This window comes from Erpetoichthys calabaricus, chromosome 15 (genome assembly GCF_900747795.2).
Source record: "Erpetoichthys calabaricus chromosome 15, fErpCal1.3, whole genome shotgun sequence".
Classification (NCBI taxonomy): Eukaryota; Metazoa; Chordata; class Cladistia; order Polypteriformes; family Polypteridae; genus Erpetoichthys; species Erpetoichthys calabaricus.
In genome coordinates, this window is record NC_041408.2 from 84,338,755 (window position 1) to 84,356,781 (window position 18,027).

Consider the following 18,027-nt stretch of genomic DNA (forward strand, 5'->3'; position numbering starts at 1 on the left):
AAGACTGGCGAAAGCACTGTCACTAAATAATGCAATACGATTAGAAGGCATGCAGTGGCTTAACTAAAATTAATCTGAGAATATAAAAGAAGGAAGAAATATAACTAGCGTATTACCAGTTTGTGCCATAAATTTAGCAGCATCGGCTTGCTCCTGAGGGACCTTTCTCTCATGAACTGATCGTGGTCGCTGACTTTTTATTGTGTGTTCTCCGATCATTCCAAATTCTAAAGACAGAATAAAGGTTTATGAAATCTAGGCTTAGACATGAGTCTCAAGGGTTTACAGTTAGTTTGTTTTTCTGTTCAATTTATTCATTGTCTTTGAAAGGTTACAAGGTTAAAACACAAGATGCATCATTTAGTTTCTGGCCCATTGAATTACTCCATCGCGTTTATCCGAACTTTGCTAGCATTCGCCATAAAAGATGAATGAGCATTCAAAACATGCACGATCACATGCAGCCCCCACCCCGGCATCTGCATCACACCCCCAATACCCAAGATCCCCCCCCCCCCCCAACAGCCCCAAGCAAACCCCAGCCAACGCTCCACAGAAAGACAGAAAAACATGGCGAGACTTCCTAAGGACCAGAAACTTTATAATAAAATGGACATTGTCTTCACTGGACCATAAAAGGCGGAGTGAAAGAGATGAAATTATTGTTAAATTATTAGAGTTAAATTATTGTATAACTCTGATCTTGAGCTTATGTTATTATAAGTCTTCATAACCTGTCAGAAATAGGGTAAAACATCATTAGATTTAAAATGAATAAAGTAGTTATTTTACGACAAATTTTATTAAAACTAGTTATTACCACGAATCATTCATCTAGTGACATCATCAGCATCAATGTTAACACTACAGCCACACCAGTAAGCCAGGAGTAAGCCAGAGCTCCGCCCCTCCTACTCCTCCCTTGTGACAGCCTTCAGGTCCTGGCTCCTCCCATCCAAGGTTGTTGCATAGCAACAGTTCTTATGTGGCAGTCACATGACGGAGGGGTGGGGAAATAAAAAAGTGGGAACTGTCAGTCAAGCTTTTAGATCTTCCCTTTATGGCAGCCACTATCTTGTGCTCCCCTGGTTTAGCAATTACTCATCTTTTAAAGTTTGTACTTGTTATTCGTATTCGAGTCTTGCTTAATGATTTTAATAATAATAATAATCTATATATATAAAAGCAAATTACCACTGACTCACTCATCACAAAATCTCCAGAACCTTGAGGACTTGAAATTTGGAATGTATATTACCCTCGGCCCATAGGTGTTTGCCAAAAAACGGTTTTAAAAATTTCGTGGTCCAAGCACGAAATTTCTTATAGTTTTTTAGACCCGTTTGTATGTCTGTCCGTGTTTCACGAGAGAAATACAAAACGGATTTAGATTGGGTTTTTTTCCTATAATTTGCTTGAACATTCCGTTAATTTTGAGACTTTCTCATCACGCTAAGTATCATAGTTCGGTTGCGGTACCGATTTATTAGCGCGAATCCGAGAGAGACTCATCGGGTTGCTGGGCCCTCATCACTCACGTGTCTGCCTCGGGGCGTAACTTTAACTCCACTTAGTTAGCGAATGAGAGAACTACTTAACGGATTTCGATCTTTTCTTTTCTATAATTTGCTTGAACATTCCGGTTGATTTTGCGACTTCTCTCATCGCACTAAGAATCCTAGTTCACTTGCAGGAGCGATACATTTGCGCTAATCAGAGACAGAGGCTGCGAGCCGAGGGGATGGGGAAGAGTGACGTCAGGAGTGGAGAGCTGGACGGGGCCCACCTCACTGTCCTGTTTCACTAATACGTGGGCAAAGCTGCAGGGAATGGTTGGTATATTATATTGTTCTCCTTTAGATTGAAGCTAAAGACCATCTGACTGTTTTTGAATACAGTTTCCTGACTCTGCCCATTGTGGATATGGTGTCATTATCTTCTGCATATAACCTCCTGTCTGTTTCCGGATTTCCCTTAATCATGGATTTCTGTATATACAGTCATATGAAAAAGTATGGGAACCCCTCTCAGCCTGCGTAATAATTGACTCTCCTTTCAACAATAAAGATAACAGTGGTATGTCTTTCATTTCCTAGGAATATCTGAGTACTGCGGTGTTTTCCGAACAAAGATTTTTAGTGACGCAGTATTTAGTTGTATGAAATTAAATCAAATGTGATTTGAATGCCTGTCACTGCTCAATGCTGATTACTTGGTGTGATGAGCTCATTAAGCCTTGAACTTCATAGACAGGTGTGTCCATCATTAGATATTAAGGTATTTAAGGTGGTCAATTGCAAGTTGTGCTTCCTTCCCTTTGACTCTCCTCTGAAGAGTGACAGCATGGGATCCTCAAAGCAACTCTCCAAAGATCTGAAAACAAAGATTGTTGAGTCTCCTGGTTTAGGGGAAGGCCACAAAAAGCCATCTCAGAGGTTTAAACTGTCAGTTTCAACTGTAAGGAATGGAATCAGGAAATGGAAGGCCACAGGCACAGTTGCTGTTAAACCCAACAGGTCTGGCAGGCCAAGAAAAATACAGGAGCGGCATATGAGCAGGATGGTGAGAATGGCGACAGACAACCCACAGATCACCTCCATAGACCTTCAAGAACATCTTGCTGCAGATGGTGTATCTGTACATCGTTCTACAATTCAGCGCAATTTGCACAAAGAACATCTGTATGGCAGGGTGATGAGAAAGAAACCCTTTCCGCACTCACGCCACAAACAGAGTCGCTTGTTGTATGCCAATGCTCATTTAGACAAGCCAGATTCATTTTGGAACAAAGTGCTTTGGACTGATGAGACAAAAATTGCGTTATTTGGTCAGAACAAAAAGCGCTTTGCATGGCGGAAGAAGAACACTGCATTCCAAGAAAAACACCTGCTACCTACTGTCCAATTTGGTGGAGGTTCCATCATGCTGTGGGGCTGTGTGGCTAGTTCAGGGACTGGGGCCCTTGTTAAAGTCGAGGGACGGATGAATTCAACCCAATATCAACAAATTCTTCAGGATAATGTTCAAGCATCAGTCACAAAGTTGAAGTTACACAGGGGGTTGGATATTCCAACAAGACAATGACCCAAAAACACAGTTGGAAATCTTCAAAGGCATTCATGCAGAGGGAGAAGTACAATGTTCTGGAATGGCTGTCACAGTCCCCCTGACTTGAATATCATTCGAAAATCTATGGGATGATTTGAAGCAGGCTGTCCATCAAATTGAACTGAACTGGAGAGATTTTGTATGAAGAATGGTCAACAATACCTCCATCCAGAATCAGACATTCATCAGAGGCTATAGGAGGACAGCGTCTAGAGGCTGTTATATGTGCAGAAGGAGGCTCAACTAAGTATTGATGTCATATCTCTGTTGGGGGGGCCCACATTTATGCACTGTCTAATTTGTTATGATGCATATTGCATATTTTCTGTTAATCCAATAAACTTAATGTCACTGCTGAAATCCTACTGTTTCCATAAGGCATGTCAGATATTAAAAGGAAGTTGCTACTTTGAAAGCTCAGCCATGAGAAAACACAAATCAAAGAATTAAGAGGGGTTCCCAAACTTTTTCATATGACTGTAATGTGACGGATGAGCCTACATCCCATGGACGCTGCCCCCATTACCTGGCCAGGAGGCCTCAATAATGGAAGACCAAGGAGAAAGAGATATCCCCTTTTCATGCCGGGATGTGGATGTGGAAAGATGGACTTTGGAAGTGGTGTCCTTCCAAGCACTGAGCAGCACCCACGATGGACCCCCCCTCCCACCCCATACACTTGGTGGAAACATCCCGTCTGATAAGGCCCAGTGTGGACGCCTGCAGGGCAGCATAGGAGTTGTGGTTCCATTGGCCTTGCCCAGGGCCGTTTTAATGCATGGGCACGCTGGGGCCCAATGCTAATTTATGTATGTTGTTACTTGCTTGACGCGGTTCTGTAGGTGGGGGACCCCAGTGCACTGCTTTGCCCAGGGGTCTATAATGCTGTTAAGATGGCCCTAGACCTGCCCTGTCAGATTTTGTGGGGGTCACCAGGGGTAAGATCTTGGATAGTCATGTTACCCAGATTAAACTCTGGAAGTACTCCCAGGTGTGGAGTTTGTGTGAAGGTGTAGAAAAAGAAGGAAAAGAGTTGTGCTGCATTGTGAACAAAAGAAGCCTGTATGAAGGTATTGTTTAAATTTAAAGCACTTTTTTTGAACTGGGACTGTTGTGGTGCAATTTTGTCTTGGGAGGTTTGGGGCTCAAGCGATGCCCCCTACAGGCCACAATAAGCTTTCACTGGTTTTGCTGTCATGTTGGTTTCTTAGCAGATAGCCCAGATCTTCAATATGCACAGTGAGCCTTCAGCACTACCTCATGAGCTTGAGGACTGGTGCATTGGGGGTCTGGGGGATCCGCAGCATTCATGCGACAGTGCATCCAGAAAGTATTCACAGCACATCACTTTTTCCACATTTTGTTATGTTACAGCCTTATTCCAAAATGGATTAAATTCATTTTTTTCCTCAGAATTCTACACACAACACCCCATAATGACAACGTGAAAAAAGTTTACTTGAGGTTTTTATAAATTTATTTAAAATAAAAAAACTGAGAAATCCCATGTCCATAAGTATTCACAGCCTTTGCTCAATACTTTGTTGATGCACCTTTGGCAGCAATTTCAGCCTCAAGTTTTGTTGAATATGATGCCACAAGCTTGGCACATCTATCCTTGGCCAGTTTCGCCCATTCCTCTTTGCAGCACCTCTCAAGCTCCATCAGGTTGGATGGAAAGCGTCGGTGCACAGCCATTTTAAGATCTCTCCAGAGATGTTCAATCGGATTCAAGTCTGGGCTGTGGCTGGGCCACTCAAGGACATTCACAGAGTTGTCCTGAAGCCACTCCTTTGATATCTTGGCTGTGTGCTTAGGGTCGTTGTTCTGCTGAAAGATGAACCGTCACCCCAGTCTGAGGTCAAGAGCGCTCTGGAGCAGGTTTTCATCCAGGATGTCTCTGTACATTGCTGCAGTCATCTTTCCCTTTATCCTGACTAGTCTCCCAGTCCCTGCTGCTGAAAAAACATCCCCACAGCATGATGCTGCCTACCACCCATGCTTCACTGTAGGGATGGCATTGGCCTGGTGATGAGCGGTGCCTAGTTTTCCTCCAAACGTGACGCCTGGCATTCACACCAAAGAGTTCAATCTTTGTCTCATCAGACCAGAGAATTTTCTTTCTCATGGTCTGAGAGTCCTTCAGGTGCCTTTTGTCAAACTCCAGGTGGGCTGCCATGTGCCTTTTACTAAGGGAGTGGCTTCCGTCTGGCCACTCTAGCCATACAGGCCGTGATTGGTGGATTGCTGCAGAGATGGTTGTCCTTCTGGAAGGTTCTCCTCTCTCCACAGAGGACCTCTGGAGCTCTGACAGAGTGACCATCGGGTTCTTGGTCCACCTCCTGACTAAGGCCCTTCTCCCCCGATCGCTCAGTTTAGATGGCCAGCCAGCTCTAGGAAGAGTCCTGGTGGTTTCGAACTTCTTCCACTTACAGATGATGGAGGCCACTGTGCTCATTGGGACCTTCAAAGCAGCAGAAATGTTTCTGTAACCTTCCCCAGATTTGTGCCTTGAGACAATCCTGTCTCGGAGGTCTACAGACAATTCCTTTGACTTCATGCTTGGTTTGTGCTCTGACATGAACTGTCAACTGTGTGACCTCCTATAGACAGGTGTGTGCCTTTCCAAATCATGTCCAAGTCAACTGAATTTACCACAGGTGGACTCCAATGAAGCTGCCAGAAACATCTCAAGGATGATCAGGGGAAACAGGATGCACCTGAGCTCAATTTGAGCTTCATGGCAAAGGCTGTGAATACTTATGTACATGTGCTTTCTCAATTTTTTATTTTAATAAATTTGGCAAAAACCTCAAGTAAACTTTTTTCACGTTGTCATTATGGGTTCTTGTGTGTAGAATTCTGTAGAAAAAAATGAATTTAAATCCATTTTGGAATAAGGCTGTAACATAACAAAATGTGGAAACAGTGATGCGCTGGGAATACTTTCCGGATGCACTGTACAGTATATCTTTATGGAAGCTTCAAGTCAGTTGATGCCTGACACGTTAAACAGACTTGCATTTTCAGGTGTTCTTTGAGTGATTTTTACACCAGAATTGCAAGTCAGAATAATAAATTCTTGTCTTCAGCACAAGAGAAGATGGTAAAAAAAAGAATGAAGAAAGTCTGAGCTCTGAAAAACTGCAGAAGGGGAGCCAGGAGAGTGTGACATCCTTATCGATCCAACGTCTCCGTTAGGAAATTCAGGACTGCGGCAATTCGAATACACAGGAGGGACTGGATGAGCTGGAAATAATAAGCTATTGTAGTAATTGCCTGTATGTTGGGGAGAAGGAAAAAAAAAAAAAAAAAAAAGGTCATTGTACAAACGAGATGTGAACCGTGGAGAGATGGTGGGCTCAGAAAGCATTCAGACCCCCTTCACTTTGACACAATTTTGTTATGTTGCATTTCGTGTGCTAAAAGTCATTTAAGGTTCATTTGTTTTCCCCACATCCATGGTCAAGCGGAAGAGGATTTGAAATATTTTTGCAAATTTATTCCATATAATAAACCGAAATGTCACATAGACACCAGTATACAACCCCTTATTGCCATGACAATCTGGGGGGGGTTCCCCATTCTGTTGATTATCTTTGAGATGTTTCTACACCATGCTTGGAGTCCACCCTGTGGTCAGCTCAATCTCTCATTAAGGTAAGCACACCCCTGTCTATAGAGGGTCCCACCGCTGACCCAAAAACCAAGCCGTGAAGATGAAGGAAGGAATTGCCTACAGAGCTTAGAGACACAAATGTATTGAGGCACGGACCCTGACTAGAGAGGGGGGGAGACAGAGAGGTTGCGAGCTTCCGGCACCCACCACACGACAAACTGTCCCGAGTGCAGCGGGTGACACCTTAGACAACCACACTGGCACAGTATGAGGTTTTTATTTAAGGTGGCTGGAGTGCCAATCTGCCACTAACCCCCATGTTTTCCCTGCAGGTTTGGGGGGACCTGCCTGCAGGGCTGGATGCGGGTTAACGTCACACCCAGGACAGAGCAATTGTAGTTTAAGGCCCTTCCTCAAAGGCCCATCAGTGTAGCATTTACAGAATTCAAATCTTGCCTTTCAGATCGAATACCCTGGTAGGCTACAAAAAAAAAAATCCTGCAGCATTGAAGGTTCCCAATAGCACAGTGACCTCCATTATTCATCAATGGAAGATGCTTGAAACAACCGTGATCTTTCCAGAAGCTGGCTGCTCTAGGCGAAATTGGGGACCATTATAATTGAGGGGATCAAGAAGCTAATGGTCATTAGAGCTCAGCTCCAGAAAAACCCATATGGAGATAATAATTCATTATAATAATAATTCATTACATTTATATAGCGCTTTTCTCAGTACTCAAAGCTCTATCCACACAGGGAGGAACCGGGAAGCAAACCCACAATCTTCCACAGTCTCCTTACTGCAAAGCAGCAGCACTACCACTGCGCCACCTGTGAGGACATGGAAGGATCTTCCAGAAGGACAACCATCACCGCAACACTCTACTGATCTGGGTGGCCAGACAGTGAAAGACATATGGAAGCCCACTTGGAGTTTTCAAAATGGAGTCTAAAGGACTCTCAGTATGTGAGCAATGAGATTCTCTGGTCTGATGAAACTAAGATTACAGTCGTGTCTGGAGGAAACCATGTACCACACCACCTGCACTTCAGACCAGGTCATCTTACCTGAAGCTAAGCATGTTGGGGCCCGGCCAGTACTTGGATGGGAGACCAACCAGGAAAAGCTTGGGTGGCTGCTGGAAGAGGCGTTGGTGAGGCCAGCAGGGAGCGCTTACCCTATGTTCTGAATGTGGATCCCAATGCCCCACTGCATTGATGCAAAAATGGCGCCATCCTTCAGGTGAGACATAAAACTGAGGAGCAGACTCTCTGTGATCATTAAAGATCTCTGGGCATCCTTTGTAAAGACTAGGATGGATCCCGACATCCTGGCTAAATTGCCTACCACGGTTTGGCCATTCTGAAGATAGTTAGGTAGGATAATCCTGCATTGAGGGCACCCACAGCCATACCACCTGCACTGTAGAAGACATCCCTAATAATCCCTTGTCTCTGATTGGCTAGCTAGCTATCTCTCTCACCACTTCCTCACTTAACCGCTAATGTGTGGTGAGCGTACTGGAACAAAAATGGCTAATGTCACATCATCCAGGTGGATGCTGCACATTGGCAGGGGTTGAAATGGCTCCACACTCACTATGTATAGATAGCACTTTGAGTAGTGGGGAAAGCTCTATATTAATGTAAAGAATTATTATTATTATTACCACCCATCACCTGTGCAATTTCAATCCAACTATGAAGAAAGATGGTGGCAACTTTATGCTCTGGGATTTTTATCAGCAGCAGGGCCTGGGAGACAAACAGAACTGTGGGAAAGCTAAGTGGAGTGAAGTACAAAGGCAACCTTAATGAGGACCTGCCCTGAGCACTTTGGACCTCCGACCGGGCCAAAGCTTCAACTTCTAGCAAGACAACGACCCTAAGCACAAAGCAAAGATAGCACAGGAGAGGCTTAGGGACAACTGTGGGAATGTCCTCACCAGACCCTCCCAGACTTGAGCAGGTAACACGGGAGTTTCTCTTCTCCCAAAGCTCTGAGAAGACACCAAGAGAGTGCAGCCGACCCCAGCCATGATGCCCAGTGCAGGCCCTGCCCCTTCTGCTTGGGACGCCCTGAAAAGGGACAGCCCTGGAAGGTGGCGCCTGATTCATGACCAGAAGTCAGTGACGAAGGAGCTACCATATGAGATCTGAGAACCATAAACAACATTAAACAATTTTGTGGGAGATGAGTTTTGTAGATCTATCTATCTATCTATCTATCTATTGTGGCAGGTGGCCGGGTGCGGCCCTCAATCAGCTGCCTATAAAAGGAGCCGCCGCCCTGCAATCAAGGCTGGAGTCGAGTGAGGAGGTGGACGAGGTCAGAGGAGGCGGCAAGGAGAGGCCCTGAGTATTGTGTGAAGAGATAGAGAAGTGGCTACAGAGGAGCCTGGACTTTGGGAGACTGTTGGTGTTTTTCGGTGGCGGTGCACTTAGTGACTTGTAAATAATAAGAGTGTAAATAAACGTGTGGTGATGGCTTGTAATGTGTCTGCCTGTCTGTGTCTGGGACGCACCCTTTCACACTATCTATTATATAGTGCCTTTCAAATCTATCTATCTATCTATTATATAGTGCCTTTCAAATCTATCTATCTATCATAAAGTGCCTTTTATCTATCTATCTATCTATCTATCTATCTATCTATCTATCTATCTATCTATCTATCTATCTATCTATCTATCTATCTATCATAAAGTGCCTTTTATCTATCTATCTATCTATCTATCTATCTATCTATCTATCTATCTATCTATCTATCTATCTATCTATCTATCTATCTATCTATCTATCTATCATAAAGTGCCTTTTATCTATCTATCTATCTATCTATCTATCTATCTATCTATCTATCTATCTATCTATCTATCTATCTATCTATCTATCTATCTATCTATCATATAGTGCCTTTCCTATCTATCTATCTATCTATCTATCTATCTATCTATCTATCTATCTATCTATCTATCTATCTATCTATCTATCTATCTATCTATCTATCATAAAGTGCCTTTTATCTATCTATCTATCTATCTATCTATCTATCTATCTATCTATCTATCTATCTATCTATCTATCTATCTATCTATCTATCTATCATATAGTGCCTTTCACGTCTATCTATCTTATCCTGCCTACTATATTAAACTAAATTAAAATCTATCTATCTATTATATAGTGCCTTTCAAATCTATCTATCTATCTATCATATAGTGCCTTTCAAACCTATCTATCTATCTATCTATCTATCTATCTATCTATCTATCTATCTATCTATCTATCTATCTATCTATCTATCTATCTATCTATCTATCATAAAGTGCCTTTTATCTATCTATCTATCTATCTATCTATCTATCTATCTATCTATCTATCTATCTATCATATAGTGCCTTTCACGTCTATCTATCTTATCCTGCCTACTATACTAAACTAAATTAAAATCTATCTATCTATTATATAGTGCCTTTCAAATCTATCTATCTATCTATCTATCTATCTATCTATCTATCTATCTATCTATCTATCTATCTATCTATCTATCTATCTATCTATCTATCTATCTATCTATCTATCTATCTATCATATAGTGCCTTTTCTATCTATCTATCTATCTATCTATCTATCTATCTATCTATCTATCTATCTATCTATCTATCTATCTATCTATCTATCTATCTATCTATCTATCTATCTATAGTGCCTTTCACATCTATCTATCTTATCCTGCTTACTATACTAAACTAAATTAAAATCTATCTATCTATTATGTAGTGCCTTTCAAATCTATCTATCATATAGTGCCTTTCCTATCTATCTATCTATCTATCTATCTATCTATCTATCTATCTATCTATCTATCTATCTATCTATCTATCTATCTATCTATCTATCTATCTATCTATCTATCTATCTATCATATAGTGCCTTTTCTATCTATCTATCTATCTATCTATCTATCTATCTATCTATCTATCTATCTATCTATCTATCTATCTATCTATCTATCTATCTATCTATCTATCGTGCCTTTCACATCTATCTATCTTATCCTGCTTACTATACTAAACTAAATTAAAATCTATCTATCTATTATGTAGTGCCTTTCAAATCTATCTATCATATAGTGCCTTTCCTATCTATCTATCTATCTATCTATCTATCTATCTATCTATCTATCTATCTATCTATCTATCTATCTATCTATCTATCTATCTATCTATCTATCTATCTATCATAAAGTGCCTTTTATCTATCTATCTATCTATCATATAGTACCTTTCACGTCTGTCTATCGTATCCTGCCTACTATACTAAACTAAATTAAAATCTATCTATCTATCTATCTATTATATAGTGCCTTTCAAATCTATCTATCTATCTATCTATCTATCTATCTATCTATCTATCTATCTATCTATCTATCTATCTATCTATCTATCTATCTATCTATCTATCTATCTATCTATCTATCTATCATATAGTGCCTTTCATATCTATGTATACACCCAGAGTTATTGGGATGAGCTCTGGCTCTGATGGGACCCTCAGTTATATTCATCAAGTGTCATGAATGTTACGTATGTTATTTTTTAATGGGGTCAGACAGATTGATTCAATTGGACTTTATTCTGTACCTCTCCATGATGGCCATCAGCCCTTTTCTCTCTCTGCGTTAAATCCCAGTTTTTCTTGTCCTGGAGCAGAGTCAAGTGAATGGACACGGAGAGTCAGCGTTGAGCCGGTAGCCTTGTCATCTTCAATTCATTGAGTTGGACTGAATTTCACCGCCAGTCTTAGTCAGTTGTAGTGCCTTTCTATCGAGAACGTGAGCACCGTCGGCCAAAGTGTCTCATTTAAGCCATGCAAGCAGTCAATGGTGGGCTTTTGCTGAATTTGTTTTGAATGTAAGCTCAGTGATTTTTGTTTCATTTCCTAACGAGGCTGTTAATGTATAAAGCCGCTATGCTTCTCAGAAGGGGTATTCAAGAGGCCATCATTTTGATGAAAGATGATAAAACAAGGTGTTTGGGAAGCCCATGAAGCTAAAGTTAAAATGACAACACGGATGCCTGTGGATTGTTTGCTCCTTTTCGCCTTAAGAGGTCTGCAATTGTGTTTCTCTCCCTAATCAGCTGAGTGTTTCTTCCCCGGTGGTCCGTGATGGGCTCTCATGTTGTGGGGCTCCTCGCCAACAAGTCTCACACTTGATTTGTGAAGAGTAACAGCAGGAGTTTCTATTTATGGTACAATAATAAAAAAAAGAACAGCTACCTCTTGTACACGGTGGGCTTCAAAGTACCATTTAGGCTCATGGAAACTGAATGAATGTTCTCCTTTCAGTAAAAAAATGAATATAAATCCAAGCAACATCTCTCGGAGGTGAGCTTTCACAAAACTAAACAGACGCGGTCTAAGGAGCCAAACAAAAAGAGAGAGAAGAAAAAAAAATCCGAATTCAAGGTTGGTTGGATGCTGCAGACGGCATGTCGGGTAAATACAGAGTGCTCAGTGAAGCAGGCAGCGGCCCTTTTGTTAGGCACACGCGAACACGACGACTGATCATTTGTGTAGGAAATTAAAAAAGAACGCTTGGAAGGACAAATGTGCATTTCTGAAATGTACAAAAACAAAAGCAGAAGACGACGTACCTGTGGCTTTGGGTGGCAAAAAAAACACACACACACAAAAAAAAATAGAAGAATAAAAACAAAAGTCTCCTCTCCTCCTCCACTCTTTTCTTCTCCTGTCCCCTTCTCTTTTCCTCTCTTCTCTCCTCTCTACTCCTCCCTTTTTCTCTCTTCTCCTCTCCTCTCTTCTCTCCACCCCTCTCTTCTCCTCTACTCTACTCTTTTCCTCTCCTCTCTTTTCTTCTCCTCTCTTTTCTTCTCATCTTTTTTCTCCTCCTCTCCTCTCTTCTCCTCTCATCCTGCCTCTTCTCCACTCTTCTTTTCTCCTTTCCTCATTTCTCCTCTCTTCTCCTCTACTCTTTTCCTCTCCTCTCTTTTCTTCTTCTGTTCTCTTCTCCTCTCCTCTTCTCCTCACTTCTCTCCTCCTGTCCTCTCTTCTCTCATCCTCTCCTCTTTTCTCATCTCCTCCCTTCCCTTCTCTTCTCCTCTCCTCTTCTCCTCTCTTCTCTCATCCTCTCCTCTTTTCTCATCTCCTCCCTTCTCTTCTCCTCTCTTCTCCTCCCCTCTCCTCCTCTCATCTCCTCTTTTCTCCTCCCTTCCCTTCTCTTCTCCTCTCCTCCTCTCTTCTCTTATCATCTCCTCCCTTCTCTTCTCTTCTCCTCTCCTCTCCTTTTCTAGCCTGAAGACACTGCCAAGGCACAGGAGTGAACATCTGGTAAACTTCAGCTTGGCTGGCATGTGAGCACTTATGCTGCAGTCAGCTGTTGCCCGAAAATGTAAATCCGTATTGTGACCAGCAGGGGGCATTTCAGCCCCCCAAACCCCAGACACAAGTCCTAGGTGCAAACGTAAGGTTTATTATTATGAATGGCTTCTTTTAATGAACCCCGTCACCAATCCCAATTCTTTCCTCATTTTTTCTCCTCCGCTCCCCCCAGATGAGCAGTGTCCTCTCCCTTCCCGACTCCAACTCACCTGGATGAGGTTGAGTGGCTTCTTTTATCTTAGACCTGGGAGTAATTCTGGTGCCAGGGTATAGCACTTCTGGGTCAGATAGAAGCCCCCACAAAGTAGGGATTACCATGAAACCTAACAGGGCTGCCCTCCATGGGACTACAAGTCCCAGCATACCCCAGGGGTGTCTGTGTGGGAATCCCAGGCTCAGTGTACTGCCATCTAGCACAGTGGCTGCAGGTTTTGGATCCAACCCAGTTTCTTAATGAGAAGTCAATTATTGCTGATGAAGCCCTTATTGCTCAACTGACATTTCGATGCTTCAATGCGGTGGTCTCACTTGTTAAGCTTCCCCACCCTTAATTGCTTATTTTATTGTTAAACAGCTGCATTCAGTGTTTTTAATGGCTCCTTAATAGCAATAAGATGCAAATGACAAAGGAGCCAGCAGTTCTCCACCTGACTTGTTTCCATTCACACCCGTGTGTGTTCATCCTGCTCTGTTTGGTTTAATAAAACACTTAAGAGGAAAATGTGACGGACTGAAAATGATCCGATTTAGAGTTGATACCCTTGGGAAGGAAAAAATCTACAATATAAGAACCTAACATTGCAGACTAACAAGCCATCAAATTAAATAAGGACTGAGATTTCTAATTAAGTAAACTCAGTTTGTGATGAAAACATACAGCCACTGTGACCCTCCAGAACCGATGTTGTCCACCCGTGATCTAGCATACTTGGGAGGGCGGGGGGCTTTGTTGGCACTGACCTGAATTCATCATCTCCTCGTGTTCCTCAATTACACTGGCCTCCTGGTGCTATCCCAGTCAGGACACCCCCTATTCTTTACTGTGATGGATGGCCGGGGCCATTACCTGGACAGAACGCCAGCTGCTTTGAAGGACGGAGGGAGAGACCATCACTGGGACAATATCTTCCCTGCGACGATAAAGGGCAGCCCACCTTGGGTTGCTACAGCACCATGGATCTCCGCAGGGCATGCCAGGAGTTGCAGATTGGAGCAGCCCCGTTGCGTTCTGTGGGCGCCACCAGGGAGTGCTGTGGGTACAGCAGCTGAACTGGAGAGATTTTGTATGAAGAATGGTCAGAAATACCTCCATCCAGAATCCAGACACTCATCAGAGGCTATAGTAGGACAGCGTCTAGAGGCCAAAAGGAGGCTCAACTATGTATTGATGTCGTATCTCTGTTGAGGAGCCCTAATTTATGCACCTGTCTAATTTTGTTATGATGCATATTGCATATTTTCTGTTAATCCAATAAACTTAATGTCACTGCTGAAATACTACTGTGTCCATAAGGCTGTCAGATATTAAAAGGAAGTTGCTACTTTGAAAGCTCAGCCAATGAGAAACAAAAATCCAAAGAATTAAGAGGGGTTCCCAAACTTTTTCATATGACGATAGATAGATAGATAGATAGATAGATAGATAGATAGATAGATAGATAGATAGATAGATAGATAGATAGATAGATAGATAGATAGATAGATAGATAGATAGATAGATTTGAATTTAGTTTAGTTTAGTGTAGTAGGCAGGATAAGACAGACAGATAGATTTGAATTTAGTTTAGTGTAGTAGGCAGGATAAGATAGATAGATAGATAGATAGATAGATAGATAGATAGATAGATAGATAGATAGATAGATAGATAGATAGATAGATAGATAGATAGATAGATAGATAGATAGATAGATAGATGTGTAAGGCAGAATATCATAGATGCACTCATTGTCTCAAACATTATGTCCAGTAGGTGAAATGAAATCCTTGGTGTCAGTCCCCCCGCCACTGAATGTACTTTTTCACATTTTCCAGTTTAGTAGATTTATTTTGGCTTTCTTGTCACCCCCTAAAACATTGCTGGTGCAGCTTATTGGCTGTAAACGTCGCTTGATCAGTTCAATGGCGGTGGTCTGTCTGGGTTTTCAGCTGATTGTCATATAAATGCCCCCTGACTGAATGTGGAAGGTCAACTTGTTGTGAGTCAGTATGGCGGCTGAACCTACACAATGAAGACACAAGAACATGCCAAGGAAGTCCATTAAACGGAGTGAAAAGCACAAGTCTTGGGATGGATATGAGAAAATATCCAAGTCAGTGAATACGGCACAGTTGTAAATCTGCCTTGAGCAGGTTGTCTACAAAATCCGAGCCATAAGGAGACCCCCGAAAACTCTTAAGGAGTCACAAGTCACCGTGCAGACAACAAGTGGGGCTTCAGCAGTCGCAGGTTTATGGGTGGGTAGCAAAGAGAGAAGGACACACAGGTCATCTCAGCTGGGGTTTCAAAAGGCCTGATTTAGACGCTGAAGTCTGCCAGAGGAAGGTTCAGTGCACTCCCTAATGACGACTGGAGGGATGAGGTGGATTGCTAGTTCCAAAAGTTAATCCCCTGTGACTTGGGTTCCCAGTTTATGATGTGTTTGGATTTTTCCAGAACTTTCTATTTAATGTTTTAGTGGCAGGAGAATGTCGAGGTGGCTGTCCGCCAGCTGAAGCTCAGTCGGAATTGCGTGATGAAGCAGGACCCTGACCCTAAACACTGAAGTATATTTATTTATTACAAAACGGTCGAACAAATAAACAAAATCCACCTGTTGGAGTGGCTCAGTCAGAGGTCAGCCCTTAACCCAATGGAGATGCTGTGGAATGACCTCAAGAGAGCCTTTTTCACGGCTGGCATCCTGTCAATATGGCTGAGATGAAACAGTAAGAGTGAATGGTCCAGATCACTGCTGAACTTTGTGCAGGTCTGCTCCTCAACTACTGAAAGAACTTGTTAGAGGTTCTTGCTGCCAATGGAGATTCGACCAGAATGTTTAACGGGTTTGTTCAAGAAAGATATGAAAGATTGTACGCCGAATAGATTTTGGGTTGTTTGGCTTGCATTTCATAACCAATCCCAGTTTTCTCCAAAGGATTCAAACCCATTTTCTTGCCACCGTTTTTGCCCACGGGTTCTAACACCTTGAGACGTAGCTCCCCTTTCTAGATTTCCAGATTTCTAATGCTTTGGGGGGAAAAAAAACGATGAGAGTTTGAGTGGCACAGAATTTCATCTTAGAAAAGCTTGGGCTCACCCCCTATAACTAAACCCTGACCCCTAAACACGTCCTCTCACTTTTGCTTAAATGCTGTGGGTAAGCCGAAGCCTGGCATTATGCTCTTTAATTTTGTAAGCCGATATGAACCTTTATAGCCCCTCTAGTTAGAATGTCTACAACGATTACACACAGATACGTCCGTTCCCACTTGTTCATGGGTTATTGCCAGGAACTGTGAGGTTTTTAAATGAAAGGTCTAAGTAATTGTTGGCGATTATATTAGCTTCAAAGGTCTCTTAGCTAGCTTTTTATTCAAGGGTAGTTGTGAATGATTGCCATCATTAACCACGGAACATTCCTGAACAGAATTTTATTTAAATGAAAGAAAAGACCCAATGTCAGAAGAGTGATGTGCCTAACCTTGCATGAAACAAGTCTATACTTAGAGGCCTCCTGAGAATTTCAATCAAGCATCTCGCATTTTCATGCATGCCCGCCTGCCTTCCAGCACGTCACACATGTAATTTTTTAATCAGAGACTTCGACTTCATGGCTGCACATTCTTCACCACTCGAAGGGTACACATCCAAGAGACAAGGAGAAGCCCTCCACTTCCACGTCACATACACCATTTACGTTCTCCGGATGGGAGTTTTAATAAACAAAACAAGAAAAATCCCAAAGACGTTGACGCTTTATTTTTCAGAGTGCACTGTTGGGGTCAGAGTGATATGGTGGGTGGTGATCAGGACAGATATGGCACCCCCTTACCAGCTTTGACTTCTACGCCCAGTTGCTGTTCATTTTCAATTCACGCATTCTCCCTGTGTCTGTGTGTGCCTTAATCCAGATACTTTTCCTTCCACATCCCCAAAAACGCGCACGTGTGTGTGTGTGTGTTACATGAATTCTCAGGGTCGGCCTATGACAGAATGGCACCACGTGATTCCAAACAAAATCAAGTAAGAGATATTTAGTGGTTAAGACTTTGGACATTGAACACTGAGGTTGTGGGCTCAGATCCCACCGCTGACACCACTTTGTGACCATGAAGCTGAGGGTGATGGTGTGAGGAACATTATAAGAATTTGGCTGATGTTAAGAGTGGTGACCAGCTGGGGGCAGTGCTGGGGCCTCTGCTATTTTTAATATATAAAAATGATTTAGATAGGAATATAAGTGACAAGCTGGTTAAGTTTGCAGATGATACCGAGATACTGTAGGTGGATTGGCAGATCATTTGGAATCCATTATATCATCACAGAAGGGCTTGGATAGCATACAGGCTTGGGCAGATTTGTGGCCGATGAAATTTAATGTCAGTAAAAGAATTACACATAGGAAGTAAAAATGTGAATACACAATGGGGGGGTCTGAAAATCGAGAGTCCACCTCATGAGAAGGATTTAGGAGTCGTAGTGGACTTGACACTATCAACTGCCAGACAGTGTTGAGAAGCCAATAAGAAAATTAACAGAGTGTCAGGTCATATAGCGCCTTGATGTGTGGAGTACAAGTCACAGGAGGTTCTGCTGCAAGCTTTATAACACACTGGTGAGGCCACATCTGGAGTCCAGTGGATTGAGACGGTAACTTTAAAATGAGTTCATCAAGTGGGAGTTCATGGTGTGGT

General features: G+C 42.4%; 1 protein-coding gene across 4 annotated transcripts in view; it reads right to left on the minus strand.

Moving 5' to 3' along the window:
* adgrb3 (adhesion G protein-coupled receptor B3) overlaps positions 1-18,027 on the minus strand; it is an 872,307-nt gene that overhangs the window by 558,926 nt on the left and 295,354 nt on the right. For 3 of the 4 annotated variants that reach the window (XM_051919125.1, XM_051919124.1, XM_051919126.1), the window contains exon 3: positions 117-227. The exons of the other annotated variant lie outside the window; for it this stretch is intronic. In XM_051919125.1, coding sequence (XP_051775085.1) covers positions 117-227 — 111 coding nt within the window. The remainder of the gene's footprint in view (positions 1-116; positions 228-18,027) is intronic. 4 annotated transcript variants of the gene reach the window in all.